This window comes from Scomber scombrus, chromosome 20 (assembly GCF_963691925.1).
Source record: "Scomber scombrus chromosome 20, fScoSco1.1, whole genome shotgun sequence".
Lineage (NCBI taxonomy): Eukaryota > Metazoa > Chordata > Actinopteri > Scombriformes > Scombridae > Scomber > Scomber scombrus.
Window position 1 is genome coordinate 11,776,690 of NC_084989.1, and position 24,716 is coordinate 11,801,405.

At 42.6% G+C, this 24,716-nt stretch overlaps 2 protein-coding genes across 2 annotated transcripts in view; one reads left to right on the forward strand and one right to left on the reverse strand.

The window, feature by feature from the left end:
- Positions 1 to 129: 129 nt before the first annotated feature.
- Positions 130 to 5,951, forward strand: arxa (aristaless related homeobox a). Its single transcript, XM_062441757.1, is given in 6 exon segments — positions 130 to 160; positions 163 to 318; positions 653 to 1,217; positions 2,797 to 2,842; positions 4,613 to 4,944; positions 5,687 to 5,951. Coding segments are annotated over 6 exon segments (1,395 nt in total).
- Positions 5,952 to 11,737: 5,786 nt separating this feature from the next.
- pola1 (polymerase (DNA directed), alpha 1) overlaps positions 11,738 to 24,716 on the reverse strand; it is a 53,337-nt gene continuing 40,358 nt past the window's right edge. The window contains exons 36-38 of the mRNA XM_062441960.1: positions 21,619 to 21,715; positions 12,141 to 12,838; positions 11,738 to 12,020 (exon numbers count right to left, since the gene is read on the reverse strand). Coding sequence (XP_062297944.1) covers positions 12,702 to 12,838; positions 21,619 to 21,715 — 234 coding nt within the window. The 3' untranslated portion in view covers positions 11,738 to 12,020; positions 12,141 to 12,701. The remainder of the gene's footprint in view (positions 12,021 to 12,140; positions 12,839 to 21,618; positions 21,716 to 24,716) is intronic.

Sequence of the window (24,716 nt, forward strand, 5' to 3'; positions counted from 1 at the left end):
AAGAGAGAGAGAGGGAGAGAGAGAGATAGAGAGAAAGAGAAAGAGAGAGGTAGAGAGAGAGAGAGAGAGAGAGAGAGAGAGAGAGAGACTGACAGGCGTTACTGAGACGAGACGAACCGAAGCGTCGACATGAGCGGTCAGTTTGAGGAAGATCTCCGAGACCGGGGGAGAGGAAAAGCAGTAAATCCCCGACACTGCTCTCCTCTTACTGCATAGACAGCATTCTGGGCCGCCGGAGTCCCTGTAAGGTCAGACTGATCGGTGCGCAAAGTTTGACGGGTCTGCCCGGCAGAGGAGAGCTGGACAAGACGGCAGACGGTAAGCTTCCTTTGAGCTGGACCGACTATCTCATACAGTAACATTGAAGAGAAGCAGCCGCTGTGGTTAGGCCTATATGCTGTTTATTTAGGAGCTTTATAGGCGATGGACGCGTAAAAACTACATTTTTACGCACAAAATATGCGTCCAGAGGAGGTTGGTTTCATAATTCATTTGACAGTGGGCTAATAAATATGTTTCCAAGACTCAACAGCTGGTGTGAAGTCTGACAGAATTGTTCACAAGCCTGCAAGACTATAAAGTTTATTTAAGGTGCTTTGCTTACCTTTTTCTTATCCGTTATTTTAAAAACGTTGACCTGCTTTTTTCTCAGGGTCAACGAAAGACCCCCTGACACTCAGCGCTGACATGCACCTGCCACCCAAGCTCCGTCGGCTCTACGGACAGGGGGGGAAGTACCTTCACGATCACGCAGAGAAGCTGGAGAGGGAGCGGCTCCTCTTGGAACAAGCAAGCGAGAGCCTCAAAATCAGCCAGGCTCCGCAGGTGAGCATCAGCCGCAACAAGTCCTACAGAGAGAACGTGGCGCTGAGCCGGGGAGAGGGCGATCAGAGCCCCGGGGAGGGCTCGGAGGACAGCAACATGGGACTGGTAGAGCTCGGCCCGTTGAAGTTCGAGGAGGACGCCGGGAAGGAGGAGGAGAGCTGCGGGGACGCGGCGGCGCTGTCCCCGAAGGACGAGGAGAGGGAGAGCTTGAACACCGGGGATGGGGAAGGGAGGGACGGGGAGGACAGCGTGTGTCTGTCGGCGGGCAGTGACTCGGAGGAAGGGATGATGAAACGGAAGCAAAGAAGATACAGGACTACCTTCACCAGTTACCAGCTGGAGGAGCTGGAGAGGGCTTTTCAGAAGACGCACTACCCTGACGTCTTCACCAGGTTAGAACTCATTAAAACTAAAGATATGTAATTATTTCAAGTCTGGAAAAAAAACTCTTTAAATCACTTAAAATTGATCTCCCCTTAAATTATTATATTAATAATAATAAGTATTATTGTAGGCTATATAATTATTATAGCAATTCTGCACCACGTGCGTTTACAAATTTAAAAGAAAGATTACAGCCCAACACATTTTTTATTTATATAACGTCTATATTTTTACTATTCTACAACAATGATCTGTTACAATAATTTATCGTTATTATTGTTATGATTATTATTATGTTGTATGGCTGTTAAAAACTAAATCCTTTGAAAAACGCACAAAGACACAAACATGCAGCGTGTTCTCTAATAAGGATGTACCTTCAAGGTGATAATTTAATGTATTTACTTGTAAATAAACACTTCGATACTCTATAAAAATTCCCAAAAGCAGTCCAAGTAATTGCACACGTCTGTAATCGAGCCTGTGAGTGGACAGTGTGCAGATCACACCTCATAAAATGCACCAAACACCAAACCCGTGTGTTGCATTCAATAGGCCTGTAAGTGCTGCTATAACGCTGCAACGTTGTGTTACCTGTATCATGTTGATACACATGACAGCGAGGTTATTCTCAGGAGAAATAATTAACCGGTGCAGCTCACATTACCTTGGACATGATACTGAATACAGTGTAAAAAAAGAAAGAAAAAAAAAAAGTCAGGGCCCAACACAAGCCCGAGGGCAGGTGTACATGCACCAGGGAGCGCGCGCGCGCACACGCACACGCGCGCACACACACACACACACACACCACACACACACACACACACACACACATATATATATATATATATATATATATATATATATATATATATATATATATATCTCCACACACACAGAAAGATAATTTTCTGCAGGGTTATGTGTAAGCTTAAATGTTTTTTAACACTTTTAGGAAATACATAATTAGGACTTTTATGCACTAGAGGGCCTATTAAAAAAACAGACATATATTATGTCTACATATATATGTAGACATAAAATCTACATTTTCTTAATTGACACATCCGCATTCTAACTCTTCAAATAAAAGCTTTTCTGATACTACAAGACATATAAAGCCTATATTTTCGATTTTTAAACCATTGGGATTATTCATATTTTCCAATCGATTTACTTTAAGGCGACTTGTAGGTCTAATTTGCACTGCAAGCCCATCTCGCAGCTGAAGGAGCGTCAATTGCTTTGTGGCAGGCTAGTTTAGATGTCATTATTTCAACCATTATGTTGTTACACTGACAGGCCTGGGCTAAGGAAAATCTAACAATCACTAGGCCTATTTCTACCCATCCGTGACAGGGAAAATAGAATATGGCTATGGCGTATTTCTGCAGTTCAAGCCGGGGGAGAAGAAGAAAAAAAAAATCAAGCCTATTTTGGTCATCTTTTGTTGACAGTGAACAACAGGAGGGGACAAAACAGCAATTGTACGTTGCTTTCAAACGACGGCCTGTAACCTTGAATCTTTTTCTTTCTCTCTCTTCCTCTTTCTGCTTTTTCCCCCTCCTCAAAATTTCTTTTCAGGGAAGAGCTCGCAATGCGCCTGGATCTTACCGAGGCCCGTGTCCAAGTAAGTGGCTCTCTGTTTATCTTTATATGAAAAGAGAAGCCTGCGACTTGCAAATCAAATATGAAGGGAGGAGGGGGGAAAAAATCATCCTTTAATGTTTTATGTCCTCTATAAAATGTTCCTGCTACACAGCGCTGGATAATAACCGGTGATATGCGTCACTGATTGAGGATCAACGATTACAGGCCAATTTGAGGCGGTAATTTATTACAGTAAAAATGTGTTAAATGGCCCCAGTCGCTGCGCGGGGAAGGTCTTTCCTGTTATTGAATGTTATTACCCGCGAATGGGGGACGTTTTAGTGGCAATTAAGGCGACGCTGGCGATTCATAAAAAGCTCACTTAGCGCAGGAGCAAACACTGCCTATACTCCTGGGATGAGATGGTGTTTGAATTCCCATCAGAGGGGACAGAGAGGGGCCGAAGGGTGTGTGTGTGTGTGTGTGTGTGTGCGAGTGAGTGAGAGAGAGAGAATAAGAGAGAGAGAGACAGAGAGAGAGAGAAGGGGGAGGAAAGGGGGGAGGGATAATGCTATTTGATTTCCCATTATGTGATTGCAATAGACCTGCATTGATCCGATGCTTTGCACTTGGGAGCGAATGAGAGACCATTAAAGGTGTTTGCTCCCAGTCCTACCCCCCCCCCCCTCCCCCCCATCCCCCCCATCCCACTCTCTTCTTCTCCATCCCTCCCTCTCTCTCTCTCTCTCGCACTCAAAGCGTGGCTTGCATGTCGAAACCCCGGGCTCATAACCAGAGAGACAGTTCAAACACGGTGGAAGCTCCGAGGGGGTTATGGCCGACGGTAAAACAACAGATGTCTCTTTAGGGGCCGTAGGTGAACAAATCACTTAACGGGCGCCATCAGGAGGTGATAAAAACTCATAAATTCCCGAGAGGCTGTGTAATGCTAAACAGCCCTCTGGGAATAATGTGTGTGTGTCTGTGTGTGTGTGTGTGTTGTGTGTGTGTGTGTGTGTGTGTGTGTACAGTCCCTTGTCGCTCAAGCTCGCCCGTTCAATCACTTTGCTCATGTTGACATTTTGCTCATTGTGAGAGCCCCGTGCTTCTGCAGTGCAAACTGGGCACCAGCGGATGCGTGGGAAAGTTAAATACTCTCTTGGATGGAAGTCACTTGTTCGACATCTCCTAAGAATTTCATTTAAAGCGCATTAATTGTTGTTGGAGCCAGTTCAGCGGTAATTTTCTGGATCTTTTGTTAACACCGCTCTTAATTATCTCCCCCCCCCCCCGCCCCCTCCCTTCAACACGTCCCCCCACCACCACCCCGGGGCCCCTCCACAGAGACAGGGGGTTTAATTAGACAGAAAGTAGATTTAAGGGAAAGTGAGCGGCTGGGTTTACCTTGCATGTAATTACCATTGACTTTCCGCCTATTGGCCACCACCTGAACTAGACAACTATTACACTGACACAACATTCAATTGAGTCTAGTCATGTTAATTACAATGAAACTCTGCTGTGATGTAATCAGGATGTGGAGTTATAGTTTTGATTATTTATGGCAAGATAAACCTGCATAACTGAACACACTACTGGCATGTGTGACCCCCCCCCCCCCTTATTAATACAGAAGGCCTTTTTATAGAAGTTGTCTATTGATGATACCAGTTTTTTTCTATTTTTAGAAGACATGCAGCCTCTTTAAATCACCCGAAAGTCAGATTTATGTCCTGCTGTCTTCTAATAGTTTAGGAAATGGGATGAACTCTCTATACTTATATTAATCTGTGTTTCTGTCTTCTCTCAGGTGTGGTTTCAGAACCGCAGGGCCAAGTGGAGGAAGCGTGAGAAGGCCGGGGTGCAGGCACACCCGTCGGGCTTGCCTTTCCCAGGCCCTCTGGCAGCAGGCCACCCTCTCAGCCACTACCTGGATGGGGGGCCTTTCCCTCCTCACCCACACCCGGCTCTAGAGTCCGCCTGGACGGCTGCTGCCGCCGCAGCCGCGGCCTTCCCTGGCCTGGCCCCGCCACCCCACAACGGCTCGGCCCAACCCCTGGCCACCCCACTCGGTCTGGGCACTTTCCTGGGCACGGCAGCCATGTTCCGCCACCCTGCCTTCATCGGACCCACTTTTGGCAGGTGAGCTGCGCCCATGCACATACCCCCAGTGGACCTGATAGCTATCTGTTCATTATACCAGAGCTCACTAATCTCTGCACCTGTAGGACGTCACGTTTATTTTACAGTAAATTACTACAATTTTGTAGTCAAGCACACGTACAGGGAAACGCAGCAGCTGAGCTTAAAATAAACCAACACTAATGACTGATGGTTACTGTAACACTCAGCCACACTGCTTTACTGTTTATCTCAAGGAGCCTGATTATAAATATGTTATACTGTTAACCATTCGCAGTGGTGTGTAATCACTGTCAAATGCCTTAATAAATTAACCAAATGTGTGATCCTGCAAGACAAGCTGTGAGGAGGGGTGACGCTGCACACTCCACATGCCACAATTAGCTTCTCATTTGCTTTCCTCTTCTCTAATATAGAGTATTATTAACCTTTTACTCTCTATTTCATCTTTTCTTTTTTATCTCCAGAAAGTCAGTATTTAATAGATAGATAGATATTAGAAGACATTAAATTATCTAAGATTAATTTTAAGATGAACTGCCCAATTAAAGAAACTAAGAGGGTATAAAATACATTTGAGAGACAGTGAACATTTTAATTAACAGGCAATGTTTCTTCATCTGCTGCTATCACACATATCCATTTAAGTCAGTGCTTTCTAATGTAAAACAAGACTTTGTGCCACTCTGGATTAAATAAATGAATCTTGGCTCACTTGTCTTGTCTGTCTTACTCTCCAAAGGCTCTTCTCCAGTATGGGTCCTCTGACCAGTGCTTCCACCGCCGCAGCTCTCCTTCGTCAGCCCGCTCCTCCCGTAGAGAATCCCTCCCATGCGGGTCCCATCCTCCCTGACCCTTCCTCATCCTCCTCTGTCCCTTCCGCAGCCGCAGCAGACCGCAGGGCCTCCAGTATCGCGGCGCTGCGCCTGAAGGCCAAGGAACACTCGGCTCAGCTCACCCAGCTTAACATTCTGTCCACCGGCGCTCCGGGGAAGGAGGTGTGCTGAACACTCAACACCAGCTCTAGGCTTCCCTGTACTGGGCTTATGTCCCATTCCATGACACCCCCTTCCCCCCCATCCCACCCCATACCCACCCGTCCGAAAACCCACTCATACCTCTGGAGGCTGATGTCCTGATGTCCCCTTGTTCAACCGCCCCTGTTACCTCATGTTTCCCCAACAAAATAGCACGACCAAATTCAAAAAAAGCACTGGCTAAAAAAAGAAAGTGTGTGTTTGTGTGTGTGTGTCAGCCAATGTAACAGTTTTACACTCCACACACACACACCTTCCTGAAACACAGTTCACTCATTTCAATATTTTTTCACATTCTTCACAAAATTAATAATTAAAATAACAGATTTTTTAAATAAAGATCTTTAAATATTTCTTAATACTTTGATAATAAATTTTATTTGAAATTAGGCTCCTTGTAATATTTATATAGGTTTTTTTTAAGTGCCTGTAAAACAGTTTTCTACATGCAAACATAATAAAATACAAAGTACACACATCACCAATAGAGGTCTGTACCAAAATACATTTATAAAATGACTGTACTCAAGTACACATTTTAAAGTATTTCATTTTAGTCCGTTATTATGTTGTAGTGAAATATTAAATATTGTACTTTTTATTCCACTACATTATTTGTCAGATAAACTAAAATTTAAGATTTTAACATACAAAACATTGGATATACTTATAACATATGCAGCATTGTAATAGATCGAATTACAAAATATTAAAGTTTTAATGCTAGGTAGCCTAAACATTTATGTATCTGTAATAGTTTTCTACATTAAGTACTTTTACCTTTTACTACATTTTACTAATAGGACTTCTGTGCTTTTACTTAAGTTACATTTACTTTACTGTAAAAACAGGATTATTACTTGTAAAAGTATTTTTTACAGTATAGTATTGTCACTCTTACTTCCTCCACCACTACGCACACGCGCAGGCGCACACACACGCGCACGCACGCACACACACACAGCTGAAGAGCAGCAGGGGAACCTAGACTTTTTTTTATAAGGGATTCTTGTTCTACTTCAGATGTGAGTGCTCCACATTTCACTGCTTAATCTGTATGCATTGATGTGGGCTGAGCCAGTCTGCGTCTAATAAAAGGCAAGTTGGAGGAGCCCCCCCCCACGCACACACATATACACTCCCCCACCCCCACCCCCCCAGAACCAAAGGAAAACTGTCCATAGACCTTCCATAGCCTTCTCGACAAGCCTGACTCCTCTCCACTGCTCACCTGTCCACCAGTCACACTCAGCAAAACCACTGTATACATTATTTAAAAAATACTAATTAAACCTGACTCATTTCAGGTTCTTTCCATCCATGTCAGCCACACAGATTTCTGTAAACCCACCCAAACAACCCCTCCCTCTATTTTATCATCACAGCAGTGGTTTTCAGAGTCTGAATGCAGGACAGGCGAGCAAAGCTGAGATCTGAGATGTCTCTAATGACCTGACTGTGTGAAAGAAAACTGTACATATTGTGTAAAGAAAAAAAAAGATGATTCAACAAGAAAAAAAGGATGAATTTCAAAACAAGGTCATGTATATTTCAGGAGGCCGTGTTTTGATAATTTGCACTCGGTGTAGTGTGTAATGAATGTCGCCCTGTGTAAAATTTCACCTGTGTTTATGAATTATTAGGTTTTTAGATAATTATTTATGTCAAAACTTTTTCCCTGAGGAACTGAGTGAAGGACAGATTTTTTTTTCTTATTAAGTGATTGTAAGTTTCCTGGTTTAAAATGTTAATTTGAATAAATTACACTGGTAAAATGAGTTATCTTTTATTATTTCCAATTCCTTTAGGACTGACATATAGGCCAAAACCAGGAAAAATAAACAATGTGAAATAGAATATTATAGAACTATTAATAAAAGGTGTTATGAAGAGATTTTGCTTTCTGTCTTACATTGAAAGAATAATCTTGCATTTTTTACGCACAAAATTGTAAGAAAAATGTTTCATTTTATGGGACTGTTTTTAAAGCTATCATGAAAAAGAAATATTGCCCAGCCTACTGGAATGTGAAATAAATAGTTGTCCAACTTCAGTAACAGGTTGTCTCTTGTTCAGAGTGTGTGCAGGCCAGCTGAGAGGGATTTTGTCACTGCAGAGGGCAGAGATGGAGGCACTGCTCCACCTGAATAAGAGAAAATGTATTAGGTGCGTAATTCGGTGCGCTGCGTGCGTCTCTCTTCTTCGGTGGAGTTGACAAAATACTGGCCATATATTCATGAGCTTAATCCCCAACATGTGAAACGTGCGACAAAGGCGAGGGGTTTTCAATTAGATCACCCACTTTATGTGGGGGGGCCCCATCACAAAACTTCCTTTAAAGCGCTTTAAAGGCGCTAAATTGGTCTTAACATCTGTAATGCCGTGTCGATGGAAGCGAGTCCCCTTTGTTATTAATGAAGTAACAAACCACTTCATCAAAACGGCTTTCACACACACACACCTCGTAGAGTTAATTCCCCCTTCATCCCCTCTCCATTGGATCTCACTACTGATGCGGGACTATTACAGCAATCAATGGTTATTCTCCTCCGTTTGACCCATCTATGGTGTCCGACCAAATCGCGTGAAATTACCCCGCGGATTAATTTAGTCCCCTCTTTTATTATTGTCTGCTTCACTGAAAACCCTCTCGTTATTCCCCCAGCCGTCTTGTTTTACAGGTCTGTAGGTCTTACACCTGTTAATCACTCAATTTACTCCAAACAAGCATAGATCCGATCCGAGTCTGGTGGAAAGAGAAGAGGATAAAGAGATGGCAGAGACTATATCTGCATGGTTTTCTATAGATTCAGAAACACTCACATATGCCTCATATATAAAGTCACCCAGCTGTGCCTTGGAGAATAATGCAAAAAAGGGAAGGGGGGGGGGGGGGGGATAAAAAACAATTTTCTCCTGTGTGCTCAAACTACCACCATCCACGATGTGTGAGCTCCATGTTTTTTTTAAAGTCCATATTCTTTTGCTTAAGCCCAGTGGAGCGTGTGTGTTTTCCCCCCTCCTCTATAGGGTTTTGATGAGATTGTCCGGGGAGTTGTAATCTTATTGTGAATATAACTAATGAATGGCAAACCAATTTGTCCCTAATATCTGGGGGAATGCTGGGAGGCGGATAACCTGCTGGGAGCGAGGATTTCAACTTTCTTTGCAGCGCAAAGAGGCGAGAAAATTGAAATGCTGTCGCAGGGCTATGCAATGAGCTCTGGATTTATAAAGTCACACTTGTTGGATGTGTGCTCTTTCATTCAAAGAGAAAAAAAAACAGGCCTGCGTTTGGGATTAGCCCACATTGCTTCTTATTGCATGAATGATCATCATAATGAATGTTGATATATAAAAAAAAAGGATGAATACAGTCCAATCATTCGGTATTTTCCTGCAAATTGGCTGCAAAAAGAAGACATGATTTGGTGGTGGTGGCGGTGGAGGATTGTGTCAATGCACTAATGCTCCTGGCCGCCTCTCACAGGTTAATACAGGTGTCCACTCCCACTGGCTGCTGCGCTCATTTTCATCACCCAAGCTCTCTCTCCCCCCCACCCTCCACATCCTCCCCCAGCTGTTGGACTTGATTTGGCCGGTGATTTGGATTCTGCCGGGCCTCGTTTCTACCCGCCACGTCCATTGCGCCTGAGAGAATAGGCCCAATCACTCCAGAGCCTTAGCCGGATCAGTCCTCACTCAGTCACCGGGAGAGGAGCTCTGAAAGGCGCTTTGATGAACAGCCTCACCCTCCTCCCCTCCTCCTCCCCCCCTCAGGCGGAGACCGGCCCCGATGAAAGACCTGAATAGCAGGGCCATGGCACTCCGCTCCCCTCTCGGTTCGCCCCTTAATTCCCCGTCTCTCTTGCTCTCATCCAATTAGCTCAGTGTATTAAGCGGTTTATCGTCTCATAACCGCCCTTTCAGCTCCAACAAGGGAGACACTTTGCAATAGGACCAGCTCTCCTTTTGACACCCTCTCTGCTGCTTGTATGTTCCGCCGCGCTATGAATAACAGGGACAGAATAGAGGACTAATTCCCTCATCAAAGCCTACCTTGTCCATCGCTGGTCAAAACGACAAGCAATAAAGCTTAACACGACAATACAAAGAGACTTGTTCGACCTTATTAGCTTAGCAGGGTCGAATTAATACAGGGACTCAAATTGACTGGGTTTACTCCAAACTAGGAGGACAAAACGAGGCCCTCACTTAAAAACCTGCACCACACAGCCTGGGAGTGGGAATAGCCGGCCTGTGCACCTCTACTGTGAGATGTGGTTGATTAAATCTAGAAGGGGCTGACAAAAAAAAAATAGCAAAAACAGGCTAAGCAGCTGGGGGAGACATAGTTGAGCTGATATGATTTAATAAATATGTAAAGTTATGAGCAATAGGCTGAAAATGCAGAGAGACACTTTTCTCTCACACACAGCATGTCTATCCATTGCATAGTGAATCATGGTTTAAGTGTTCAGCCCACTTAAGGTTGCCTTCACAAGTCACAGTGGTTTGAAGTGATTTTTGAGGCGTGCAGTGTTTATGGAAATGCACACGGCAGGATGGAGTAAAAAATCCCTTCACTGTATTAACACAAAGGAGAATTCTTGGAAGAAAATGGTGAAACACTTCAAGACTGAACTTTGATTACAGCAGGGGGAATACATACAGTGTCGAGATAAATACCATGACGATCCAATGTGTGCTGTGAGATGACTGTGTGATTATTACGTACAGTTCATACCAAGTTAGCTATTTAATAATCTGTTTGTGCTAGGGCTGCTTTATGGTTATTATATCATTTTGGTATACATGTAAAGCACCTTGAACGTTTATTTCACTACATTAACCAAAAGCAGACACTTATTTGAACTCTTTTACTCATAAATCCACCAAAGAAAAGTTTTATATCAAGATATTGCATTAAAAAAAAAAACAACCCCAGAATGTACCTTTACAGGGGATTTAACCTGTATCACCAACTCCAGTTTAGAAATGACTGCGATCCAGAAGTGATCCGGAGCTGTCGATTAACCTGAAATCAAAGTTCAAAAAGCAAAATCCAGCAGATAAATTTAAAAGGAACCACCTGGTGATATTGTCTATTTTTGTTAACAAATCAAAAAAACAAAAGAGAACAAAGTGTTCATCCATCTTGCAATACTTTGACGTCCTCAGCTTGTCTGTTTCACATTTCCCCCCTTCTGAAGAAATACAATTCTTAAAAAAAACTGCTAAAAAATAAAGCCTTTTTTTCTCTTGCAAAAGACTAGCTAAAGGATTAGCTAAAGATACTGGGAATTGTAGTTTTTGCAAACTATGCTCTCACAGTAAATAGTGCATTTTTGGGGGACTATTTTCAGCTGTATATTGGTGGTTTAGTGAGTATTTACAGCACCAGGACAGTAGTGTTCATGTTCATCATAATAGTTTTTAATAGTTTCGGGAACACAATGTAAGTGTACTAACTATAAAGCTGAGGCTACAGAAGTGATATTTGTTAGCAGGATCAATTCATTGGTGATTTTTTTGGTTATCTGTTAAACATAAGAAAAATACAGATTTTGATTTTAATAAAGGGGACTTTCATGATTTGTGGTGTTACAGTGTGCAGCGGAAGCAGGAAACATGGAAACACAACAGGATACTCATGCATTCATTTTGCCCTCCCACCCCCAATTGCAAATAACACAAGATTAACATTTTATCCATATAGCTTTTATTGAGGTTTCCGTATCAAAAAGGTTCTCATCAATATCAAAATACCCAATACGAAATATTCTAGTCATTACTCACACAAAAAAAAAATCATTACATAGAAAATTACAAGCATTAAAACACAATACAACCAGAGGAGGGAGCAGAGAAAAAAAAAAAAAAAAGGAGTGGAAGGAACGAAATGACATCAGTTAAACAGACGCGGTGGAGGAGAAGGAGATCAGCTGTTCGATATGGAGACAAAAGAGCGAGGGAGCAGCACGTGTGGCCTCCTTCACCCCGTTACTCCCTGCATCCTCCTTAGTCTTTTCTTTCATCCTCCGTTCACACACACACACACACACACACACACACACACACACACACACACACACACACACACACACACACACACACACACACACACACACACACACACACACACACACACACACACACACACACACACACACACACACACACACACACACACACACACACACACACACACACACACACACACGGGATGAATGGTGGTAATCAGAACAAGTGTCCGATCGCTGCAGGCGTCCAGTGGTCTTAGTGGCCGAGGTCACTATCATTGGCTAATTAGCGGCTTTTGGAATATACCGGCTGCTCTGAGGATAAGTCATTTTTGCACACTCACACACACACCTGGGCACAGCTAACCTACACACACTCACACACACAATAGACTGTCATTTAGGTATGATTGCTACTCCCCTTTTACCATACAGAGTGAGGATGATGGGGTCAAGACATGAGCGCGTGTGTGTATGTGAAGAAAGTGAAGGAGGGGGGAGAGGTGTGATTGGGTTTGAAGCCATATAACAGGCCCATTAGATACAGAGATATAGAAGTTAGGAGATCAAACCTTAAAAGTCACCTTATCAACCAGAAACAGATGTCAAATGTGCAAATCATGTACAGACGCCCTGAATTGGAGTCGGATGTTGGAGCCTCTCTGCAGGTTTTTCTTTACAGGTGTATGTGTTGTTTTTACTTGAGGGAGGAGAAGGCCTGGAAGAGTTTGGCCAGGTTAATCTCCGAGTACCCACTGGTGGCGAGTGCTTTGTCCGGTACTTCTTTCAGCTTCCGATACACGTCCTTTTCTACGTTCATCCGGGAAATAGATTCTGGAGAAGGAAAGAAGGAAGAAGGAAGAAAGAAGAAAAAGAAGAGGAGTTATCATTGCTTGTGTTCAATAGAAGATCATTCAGTTCCTAAACTGCATCAAAGTCGATACTACGGGCTCCTGTGACTTGATATTACAGTGTGCATTTCAAACTAGTGAGCGATTCACTCCTGGATAGCTCTCACCCCCCCCTTCACCCCTATGATTAGGTTCTGCAGAGTCCTACTGTAAGAGGAGCTGAGCACGAATGCCGGCTGTGTCTCGTTACTAATAAACACTGAGAAGCGTTTCACCCTTAACTGGAGAGCCAACAGATCCAATGCTATCACTTTAAGGGCTGGGAGGGGGATCACAGAATTGAACTGATGGGTCGATGACAGTGCATGCACACAGAGGATCATGAGATCGATAGAAAAGCCCAACGAGAGCATGAAGTCATTATCTTGTCTCTGTTATCCCTTCAGGTGGGCTTCAATGACGCCAGAGAAGAAGACTGATACTACCTCGTGCAGGGTGGCCACCGAAACCAAATCTTTACGATATTATACTGAGCATCAAGTGTAGACCAAGTATCAAGAAACCAAGTAATAACACACTATCACTCCCAAGAGTCGGGAATGACTGCAGCAGAGTGTGGGAAAGTTTTGTTTGGTCTAAAACTGATGGGATGACAGCATTATGATTCAGTCTTGTTCACATCAAACATAAACTGTGTTTTTTCTCAAGCAGCAGGTGATCTGTGCAAGTTGGTGTAGAAATCTCAGCTTGTTCTACCTTTTTACTTCAAAGTAAATATAAATATTTCTTTAAATGATTAAAAAACTGAGATTACAGGGTTTTTTTTCTTAACAAATGCATGAAATGACAAGTTACATCCAAAAATAAGAGACCGGGGGGACGGCATTTATACAGCATTACTATCCAATGAGATGACAAAAAGCTACTGTCCAAGATGCTGGCTGAACCATTGGGAGCAGTTCGGGTTCAGCCTCTTGCTCCAGGACAATTTAACATGTGGACAGAAGAAGCTGGGATCAAACAGCAATTGATTGATTATTGTCATTATAATCTATTAATCTGTCCATTCTGTTTTCAAGTAATTTATTAATGCTTTTGTTGAGCACTCTCCAAACTTTTTTACCCTATCATATCCATTTGCGCCCACTGGTCATGTTTCCAATGTATTAACTTAAATGGGATGTTATTTAACCTTATTAATGAGACACAAGAGGATGTTGTCAAGTTTGCATTGGTACTTTCAGCACTTGGACAGGAAGAAGCTGAACATTTCAAAACCATTACTTTTAGCTTCTTTGCTCACTTCCTAACTAGATTCGAATGCACTCTCGCTTATTAACTAATGTGATATACAATGAACAATTTTCCCTATAAGCTAATTATGTGGAAATATGTTGTGTTTTTAACAAAATCATCCATAATTATTGGTTGTTTTTTTTTAAATTCTTCAAGAAATCAACTTTTAAATATTGAGTTATTTTTGTGTGAGTGTCTGTTGACTCACTCACACACACACACACACACACACACACACACACACACACACACACACACACACACACACACACACACACACACACACACACACACACACACACACACACACACACACACACACACACACACACACACACACACACACACACACACACACACACACACACACACTCCATATGGTCGGTTGTCATGTCCTCGCCATCTCCACAGCCCTATCTCCTGTCTTGTCCTTCCTGCTTGCTACATTAGTGGCTGCTGGATAAATACCAGCCCACTGACTGACCAAGGGAACAAAGGTTAGATACACACACACACTAAAAGAACATACACACAGACGATTGATGGTAGTTAAACACTTAAAAAGCACACTAACTCACAGTCATGGCGACTAAAAAACATCCATGCGATAAACAGCAATCACACACACACACCCATACACACTGAAGATGGTGTGGTTGACTTAAACGCCAGCAGCAACTATTACCAGATAATCCACGTTACCAAAGATGGGGATGGAGGGAGAAAGGGGAGAAGAGAGGCAGGGAGAGACAAACTAGTCTATTTATCTGGGGAATAGAAGGGGGGTGATGATGCATGATCAAGCGAAAGCAATCATGTCATCATTTCTGAAAGGTAGGGAAAAAATAATTCTCCCTCCTTCCTCTCCTCTCTTCTCCCCTTCCTCACTCCTTTCTGCCTCAATCACTGTGTGGCGAACAGATAAAAGAATGATTTAAGAGTCACAGAGAGGAAAAGAAAGAGGGGGAGACCTTGCTGCAAGTCGGAGCGTAGTGGGGAGTGTAGTTCAAATAAATAGCCTCCCTCAAAGAGCGAGTGTGAGGCGGAAGGAGAGTAGAGATGGCGTTGTTGGGAAGGCCGAGGTGAAAGGGAAAAGCAGAGAAGGAGTGGAAATAAAAAAGAAAGGAAGATGAAATTAAAAAATGCAAAATGACATGAATAGAAAGCATAAAGTAGACACAAATGTAGCTTTAGATCACCTAAAACTTTGCCTTATTAATCACACGAGACAGAAATTTGTCAACCCCGACACCATCCCTCTCTCTTCCTCACACGCATACACATTCATGAACACAGTGAGTGTATCAGGGGTTATCTTTGCTCTAACTAGGTGTTGTCACACACTCGCGCACACTCTGGCGGTGCTGGGCACGAGTAGATCGGGGCTCTGCACGCTCTAACTAGGTGTAAATACAATAACAAGCCTGTAATTAAGTGAGCATGATGAAGTTAATGGAGATCGGCCATTCCGTCGGCCGCCTCCATGAATATTCTATTAGGCTGGTGGCGACGGGCAGCTGGAATAGCAGTTAATTTAATCACCACTCGGAGCACAGGGAAACTTCTTTGTGTGAGTGTAATTGCACAGAATGAATAATTGATTTGACAATCGCACCCGCGGATTTTGCCACCCCGCTTTGTATTGCCGGAGAAAGGGAGGGGAGCGCAGAAGATGAAGAGAGAGAGAAGGAGAGGGAAGAGAGGGAGAGGAGGGAGAGGAGGGAAAGGAGGAGAGGAGAAAGAAGATAGAGAGGGGAAGAGGAGTGGGAGGGCAGAAGAAGACCAAATGCAGTGCGCTGAGAGGTGGCAGGGAAGCTGCCGGTAAATGGATCATTAGAAAAGCGCAGCTCAAGGACAATTTATATTTTATCAATGCGGCAAAATTACATTATTGCTCACACACGCAATCATACTGCCCACACTCAAGATTGAGACCTGGAGGGGAGGGGGTGATGGAGGGAAGAAAAAAGCAACAGATAGACTGAGGAAGGGAGGGGGGATATAAAAAAAGGGAGAGCAGGGGAGACGGAAAGAAGAAAACTGACATGAAATGATTTGAAAGTCATTGATACGGGATGTTCCCAGCTAAGGAATGGACAGCATGTTTTTTTCATAGTGTGTGTGTGTGTGCCTGCGTGTGTGTATAATCTATTAGAGATCTCCTGCAGCGGATGAAATTACCTCCATGTTTTACTCAGTCGCAGCAATCAGGCACAAAAATGCAATGTACACGTAGATAAGACACACACACACACACACACACACACACACACACACACACACACACACACACACACACACACACACACACACACACACACACACACACACACACACACACACACACACACACACACACACACACACACACACACACACACACACACACACACACACACACACACACACACACACACACACACACACACACTGCAGTGTACACAAATCCAAGCATCAAATTACATTTGGCATTCACTCAGAGCTCTTATGTAAAGCCATTTTACTTTAATGTGCTTTATTGTGTATGTTCAGTCCACGTGTAAACAGACATTGAGACTTCTCTGAATGCCTCGACAAACCTTAAACACCCAGATACCCTCTAAACTATACAGCAGCACAGTTACTGCAGTATACTATGGTACACCTTTATGCTGGTATTTCTCTAGAGTTTAGTAAAGAGATACACAAACATACATACTGTATGGCGATATTCTAAATTTTCGTTATTGTCAATAAAACCCATGAAAAGACCAAAACCAACAGTGTTTGTCTCTCAATCTTTCCAATGTCCGCTACCTATCTGCGGACTATTATTACGATTGAAGATGAAACATTTAAAAAAAAAAAAAAAAAAAAAGGTACAAAATATATACTGTGATTTTTTAAAAAGTGGCATAATTCCCTAAACAGCTGGGCACTGTAGTTTCAGCAAATGTTACTCAAACAGGAGAAAGGTGACTATTTTCAGACACAGATTTGTTGGGTTAGCAAGTATTTGCGACACAAGTATGATGTATGTGGGATCAAAAGTGTTGTAGAAACAAGTCAACCATTTCTTCATTCAGTGCATTTACATGTAATTAAGTAACAGGTGTGCAACAAGTTTTTTTGTTACCTGGCTAGATTTCTCATATACAATCTATGTGTACATGTAACCAGGTTTCGAATCAGGTTTTTCCAAGTATGCATGTGTCAGAAAAAGTAACAGCACAGCAGATAGATGAAAAGCAAGATCATTACAACATACAGTATACATGTTGCAGTATTATATTTAAATTATCCAACTAAAACTTAAATGGAGTAGTCTATAGAAGTAAAAATAAGTCTGTTGGTCAGCTAACATTTTGACTGTAAAAGACAATTCACAGTGAAAAGCTCCATTGTCGTCCTCAGTCTACTCTTACAAATTCTCAAGTCAAGACCAACACAGTGTCTTCAAGCTAATTTAGATACATAAACAGCATACATCTGTATTGGTATTTGTGCACACTCCCACCACAGACACACATAAGAGAGTAGTGTGTATAGGATTGTATGTCTCCTCCCTGTAATCGGAGCAGTGTGGCCCCTGAGTGTGTAATGCAGTAATATGGGGTATTACTGCCCCAGGACTAAGGGATAACACCTTAAACATATATTTTATAGCAGCATGAGTGTGTGTATACATGTATCTTACTCTGTTTGAGAAATGCCGTGGCATCTGTGTGTGTTGGACATTAATCATTTGGTGAAGACACTGGTTTGTCAATGTTACCTGACAGCATAAAATGATGCATTCAGGGTAAGAAATTAAGACCCAGCACCAAATGTGGATGGACTGTCTGTTTGGTGAGTAAATCTCAGAAGGCTATCTGCCACACTGGCAAGTAAATGTTTGTACCAAAATAGTCATGTAATAAAATGTCTGGCATGATGTCTCAAAGGAAATGACTCATGTTAGTTACTATACAGTGTAGACACGTGTACTATATGTGTTTTTTACTTGTGTCTAAACAGTGCTGCAAAACTGTGGGAGTGCTCGGGATGGTCTGGGCGAAGGAAAAGCCGCTAGAGATCGCAACGAGCGCTCCTAGTTTCACCAAACGGAAAATCTTCCCGCATTAGGTTCAAAACAGGCCGACTGCTTGGCCTCCAGTATTGCTTTTTCAACGCATATAAAAATGAATTCTGTAGTTTTTCATTATTTGACTCATTGGCATGTCAGTTAGACATTTCCAATTAGGTCCTACGCAATTTCCAAATCACCAAATTTTATAAGAGTAAGAATATCCACTCCAAAATTAATTTCCAGATTCAAAGAAATGCTCCACTTTGGCAGTGGAGGACAGTCGCCACTTAAACACCCTTCTCTGTTCTTACTCCTGAGCAGTATACTCAGACACAGAGCTGACTGGCTTGCTGACCGCTTGCTTGATCAAAGTTTATTCATATTAAACATGTTGCATGTCCATATTGCACCTAATTCGACACTGCACTTCCCGGGGTCCTAAGCAATACACATGCCACGTGTGAAGTCGATTGGATGAACAGTTCTCTAGATATTTGAAGGACATACAGACTTACATAGATATCCATTCTTTACAACAAACTGAAACAAATGTTTATGTTAAATAAAAAGGCAATTTATTATTTTGGCAGGTTAAAAATATGCTTGGCTGGTGGATTTTATCAAGGAATTTCCCAAATTTATCCAGCTGGCCTCTACTAGGTCAAGCTGTACCTTTCGTCTTGCTGTTATGTTTTGTCTGGAGCCAAGGCTGTCTGGAAGGAAAACCCTTATCTGAAGTATAACTATGCATGCTGACAGTTTTCCGGCAGACTTGGAGTAGCCCTCACTGTGTCAGGAATACACTCTGACATGTCTCCTTAATCGATTAAGCATCCAATAAATCTTCTTGCATAAGACATCCAAGGCGCTTGATGTTTCTGAATTGACGGGCTAGAGATTTGCGGAACAGATCTTTTCATCTACCATGGCAGGTGAGTCAAAAAGTTAATTTCCGACACATGTAAACCTTCATTGACAACACACAGGGACTCAGACCTGATGGTAAACTAATAGTTTTCTCAATAAATCTGATTTCCTGGCTTGAAAACATCATCAATGCTGTATTCCTAGTACTACCAAGATGTTATTTATGTGCTCCAACATCTGCCACATGGTATTATAAATTGTTAAATCACATCTGTCACATTTGTAAAAAAAAACAAACAAACGTCACCCCTTTAAAAAATTAATAATACTCATTTGTTTTGGGTCTTCGATAGGTTACACTTAAAAGTTTCCAAGTTGCAGCAATAATTCATCATGTTGTTTCTCACTTTTTCCGTTATGAACAATGTATACCATCGACATACTAATATCATTAGTATGTTAAAGAATAACTATGCTTGTTGTTACTGAAAACTAATTTAAATACAACCTCTATCAGACTGATATTGTGTCACATTTTTTGACCATCACTCACATTAACTCAGATTAGGCTTGTTGGAGTGCTGAGTGGTGCTGAACAGCACCGGTACCAAAACCGTTGGGATGCAGCCATGTATTTTGTCTTCAAAACAGATTTTAGGGGAATATGATGGTTAGGACCCACAGCTGGTGGGTTATCCAACTCCTTAAAACCATTTTTGTCCTTTATCTTCCATGATTTGTGACCTTTTACAGTTTACTGAGTCACATTTCCTGACATTGCAAGAAGAAACTCACACTGAACCACCGGTTGATGCTCAGTGCACCTTGATCTTCATCTACTGCGGCATGAACAGATGTTTAGTCTAAACAAGGAGTAATAATAAACCTGCGTTTAATGTTTGTTGTCTAATATTGTTTATAAGGTCCTGTACAGAGATTCTGAGTTCCAAACATGCTTATTGTTTCAAACTTCTCTTTGTTTCATTCTTGTGTAATGCTTGACAGTTTTTACCTCTGCAGGCCTCGAACAATTACTCAAATCAAACAATCAAAGAAGCTAAAATGACTGCTCACAGCATTTTAAGGGCTCATATGCGAAAAAGATTGCAAATCACTGATCAACAACAATATCTGAAATGCTTTTGCACTTGGCTGTATTGTTTTGTACAAAATAAGACAGAAACTCAGGAAGAGAAGCCCGGAGCAGATCAAAAACACTGCAAAGAGCAGGAACATAAAGAAAGGAGGAGAGTCAAGAATTGATTGGCGATGATTTCTTGCATCTGGGCAAAGACAGAAATAAAAGAAAGCAAAAATGGAGGCTATAATCATGTTAGTACTCCTTCCACCACCAACCCCCCCACCCCCTTCTTCACCGGTCCAATCCCTCTATTTCAGCTCCCTCCATTTTCTGAGTGGTCATCTGTTGATTACACGTTATATTTACCTCTGCTGTCTCACTCTTTTGCTGCCTCACTTGGGTCCTGGTTGGCACACACACTCGCAGCATTCAGGCATACATACATAAATAACATACATACATAAATATTTAATCAAATAAATAAATCACTCGGCCCAGCGGCCCTTTCTAATCAAGTGACATCAATCAGGGAGAACTATGGGTAAAGAGGCCTTGTGGCTGACGCCTACTGAGCGCGCCCAGAGCGCTGGAGTAGCGTCTATTTGAGTCCAAGGGGGGAAATATACGCTCCATGTCCCATTATAGGAGAAGGGCTATCCTTTCGTCAGCGCTCCCATTACTCCCCCTATCATTTCCCCAAATCTAAAACCTGTTTTCAATCAACACAGCCAAACGAGTGCCTGTCCAAGAGAGGGAGAGAGAGAGAGAGAGAGAGAGAGAGAGAGAGAGAGAGAGAGAGAGAGAGAGAGAGAGAGAGAGAGAGAGAGAGAGAGAGAGAGAGAGAGAGAGAGAGAGAGAGAGAGAGAGAGAGAGAGAGAGAGAGAGAGAAAAAAAGGAGAGAGAGAGCAATAAAGAGAAAGCGATAGAGATGGACAGTGAGGGTAGGGGGAGAGCGATGGAGGGCTCTTTCCTTCTTTCTTCCAGTGATTGGAGCGTTTTGCATTCCGTATGTGTGTGTGATTGAATCCGTCTCCTAAATTAGGGCTGTCGACTGGAAGAGCTGAATGTCCTTAACCCCCCTTCCCATATCAAATGCCCATACTCGGCTACTTGTGTGTGTGTTTGTGTGTGTGTGTCACATCATTGGTGAATATTGTAAGTGCAGCCTGGGTAAAGGTTTATGTTGAGACATTGATTGCTAATGCTATGTTGTATGTTTATTTGTGAAGAAGCATTGTTAGTGCATCAAAATTCAAACTTCAATAGTAGTTCTAGTAACTTGATTTCACTTCCAAAAGGTGGTACAGCAGAATAATAACCAAAACTGGGTGGGGGGGGTGAATAAAATATGATTGAAAAAAAAATGTAAAGCAACTAGCACTGCAAAAAAAGAGATAGAGATAGAGCAAGAGGAAGACTTCCGAAAGTTGGGTGGAGGACCTTACATGCATATCAGTGTGCATAGTCTTACTTTTCTCATCACCCTGTAGTACTTTGGCAACAGCGTAGTCCCAGTCAAAGATGAACCTGTAGAAGCACAGCTGGTTGTAGAGGGCCTTCTCTGAGTACTGCAGAGAGAACAAACACACAGACAAACACAGGTTAAACCTTCAGCATTACGACAAAAACACAAATTGGGTGACTGTCTTTCGATTAAGTATAGAGGTGAAACAATTAGCCGATTGACAGAAAATCAATTGTTTGAGTCATTTGAAAAGGCCAAAATGCCCAACTTTTGCTGGTTCATGCTTATGAAATGTGAGAATTTACTGCTTTTCTTTGCCTTATTTGATTTTGATTTGAAAACAAAACATTTAGAAATGTTACTTTGGGATCTGGGAGGTTGTGGTGGACATTTTACTGACCTTTAGACAAAAATAATTAATCAGATAATAAAATCATCTACTTGAACATGAACACTCCTAACTTGAGATAATCATATAAAGTTTCCTATTTTAAGGCAGAAACACATACAATATGTCACCACTTGTTGGATACCAGTAACACACGATGCTAATTTGTTATTCCCTGTTTGCATTACTAAGTAATTCATGTCCATATTTTAGTCTAATGAAACTCGAGAGTCAAAATCCTAACAAGGCAATAAAAAACCCCACATACAAAACAGATTAATAAACCCGGTTTACCAAACAGGTGGATTGAACGTGACTCTACAGAATGTGCACGCCGCTCGTGCGACTATACCACCCTGAACACATCTCCCTTCCTCTGTGTGACACAGTAGAGCAAGAAAACAAATTTGCTTGCTTTGTTAATCTCCACTGCAATTAACTGGAGCAACACGACAGCCTGCCAGAACGAGAGAGAGACGGAGAGGATGAGCGAGACAGAGAGGTGGGAGGGAAGAAGAGAGAAAAGGGTAAAGACACAGAAAAGAAGTGAGAGATGGGGAGAATCAGAGACAGTGAGGAAGAGAGAGAGAGAGAAAGAAAAGAGGGGATCAGGCCTGAAATACCCTCCCTCATAATAGTTTGTTGTGATAAGCCATTGTGAGAGAGGCATGCGAACAGCCGAGGCTGTCAATTTGATTAGCCATTATACTGCATGTTTAATTGCAGTTATTGGCTCGTCATTTCCCTGCTACGCTGGAGAGGGCACGCTAAGCCCCGACCCCACACTGCCATCAGGTGTGCGCCGAGTGCTTTATTATTACCACTAGGAAGAATCCCCCTGACAATTTCTGTGTGTCAGTATTTGAGAGTGTGTGTGTATTTGAGTGAAGTGAGCTTGTGTGTGCCCATTATACCTGCCAATCGGCAATGTGCGTAATTTTAATTTCAGTTTTTACTGCTGTGGCATAATCAAGTGGCAAGAGTATCTAATGCAACTAAATGCAAACTATGTGACGTGTGAATGTGAGTGAGTGAGTGTGTGTGTGTGTGTGTGTGTGTGTGTGTGTGTGTGTGTGTGTGTGTGTGTGTGTGTGTATGTGTGTGTGTGTGTGTGTGTGTGTTTAATGGTTTTCTATGGCTGCCCACATGGCACGCACAGCTGTTGACCGCTGATGCACTGCCTAGTCAACAACCAAACCATGCACAACCCATAATGGAGCCTCGGTTACGGTTGCCAAGGTTGAACAAGCTCGGTCGGCACAAACACCACACACCACTTCTTGCTCTTGAAAATAAAACACACACACACACACACACACACACACACACACACATACACGCACACAAACAAACACACACACACATCACTCACATTCAAACAATATAATGCTGATTGTGGGCGGGCCAGTCGCTGCATACTGATTGACTGACAGGTGTCAGAAAGGCGTGGCTAAAATGTTACAGGGTTGTTATTGAATTTAGAGCCCCTCAACCCCACCTCACTCTCTCTCTCAAACACACACACACACACACACACACACAGAGCAATACACACACGCCTACCTCGTCATTCAGCTCGGCGCTTTGTTCCTGCACTGACACCATTTCAATTTGCTCCACAAATCTGCAGCATTTTCAGCCTGACTGCCTAAGGAGCAAACCAGCTGTGAAATTGCCTCTCTCCCGGGAGCGTAGGACCCCCCCACCTCGTACCCCTTGCTCCTTTGCCTCCCTCTTCCCCAACTGAATCCCCCATTCTCTCCCCCCGCAGACACACATATACAGCACATGTACACATGCACAAACACAGTTAAGCCAAAGGGAAAAGGTAAAGTGTGTGTGTGTGTGTGAGGGATAGAGAGAGAGAGAGAGAGAGCGCAAATGGAGACAGATGTATAGAATAGGGAAACATTTGAAGAAAAGAATGTAAATCATACAAGTTGATCCAAATCACAAAGCAACAGTCTAAAATGGCTCACACAATAAAAATAAGCACTCAAGACTTCCTTGGAGTCTTAAAAACACCTGTCTCTATTTTTTAGCTGACACACACACACACACACACACACACACACACACACACACACACACACACACACACACACACACACACACACACACACACACACACACACACACACACATCCGACCTCTGAAGAACTTTTGCGCACTATGCTGTCACTCAAGTACATCACTGAAGCAATTTATGAAGAGGTAGTCAGTAAATCGGTGCGTCTCTGTGTATATGTGAAGGGAGAGAGAGAGAGAGAGAGACCGTAAGGCAGGACAAACAAAAACAAAAAACATGCTGCGTTTATAGTGGATGGAAACTATGCAGGCAACTATTCAATGCCTTGGCATGGATGCAGAGGATGAAAATATCGCAGCACCAGACACAAACAAGGCCCCGGCGTTGCACACTTTTCTCCCTGTGCTCTTCTACGGCTTAGCTACAAACACACGTTGTAAATACCGAACTTACAATATCCAGCCCTCGCAAAACTGCAGCTGCAGAAAGAGAGAGAGGGAGCGAGAAAGGGAGGGAGAACCGAGAGAAACAAACATACATTTTCTCCTCAGCTGTGAGGCCACGAGGCTTTAAAACTCTTGAGCTTTTTAGATGCGATGAGCGTTATTGCCGGTTGTGGTAGTCACGCCGATCAGCTTCACAAGACACCATAATGAGTCAATATATGTAAATCTTTACTAGGCAAAC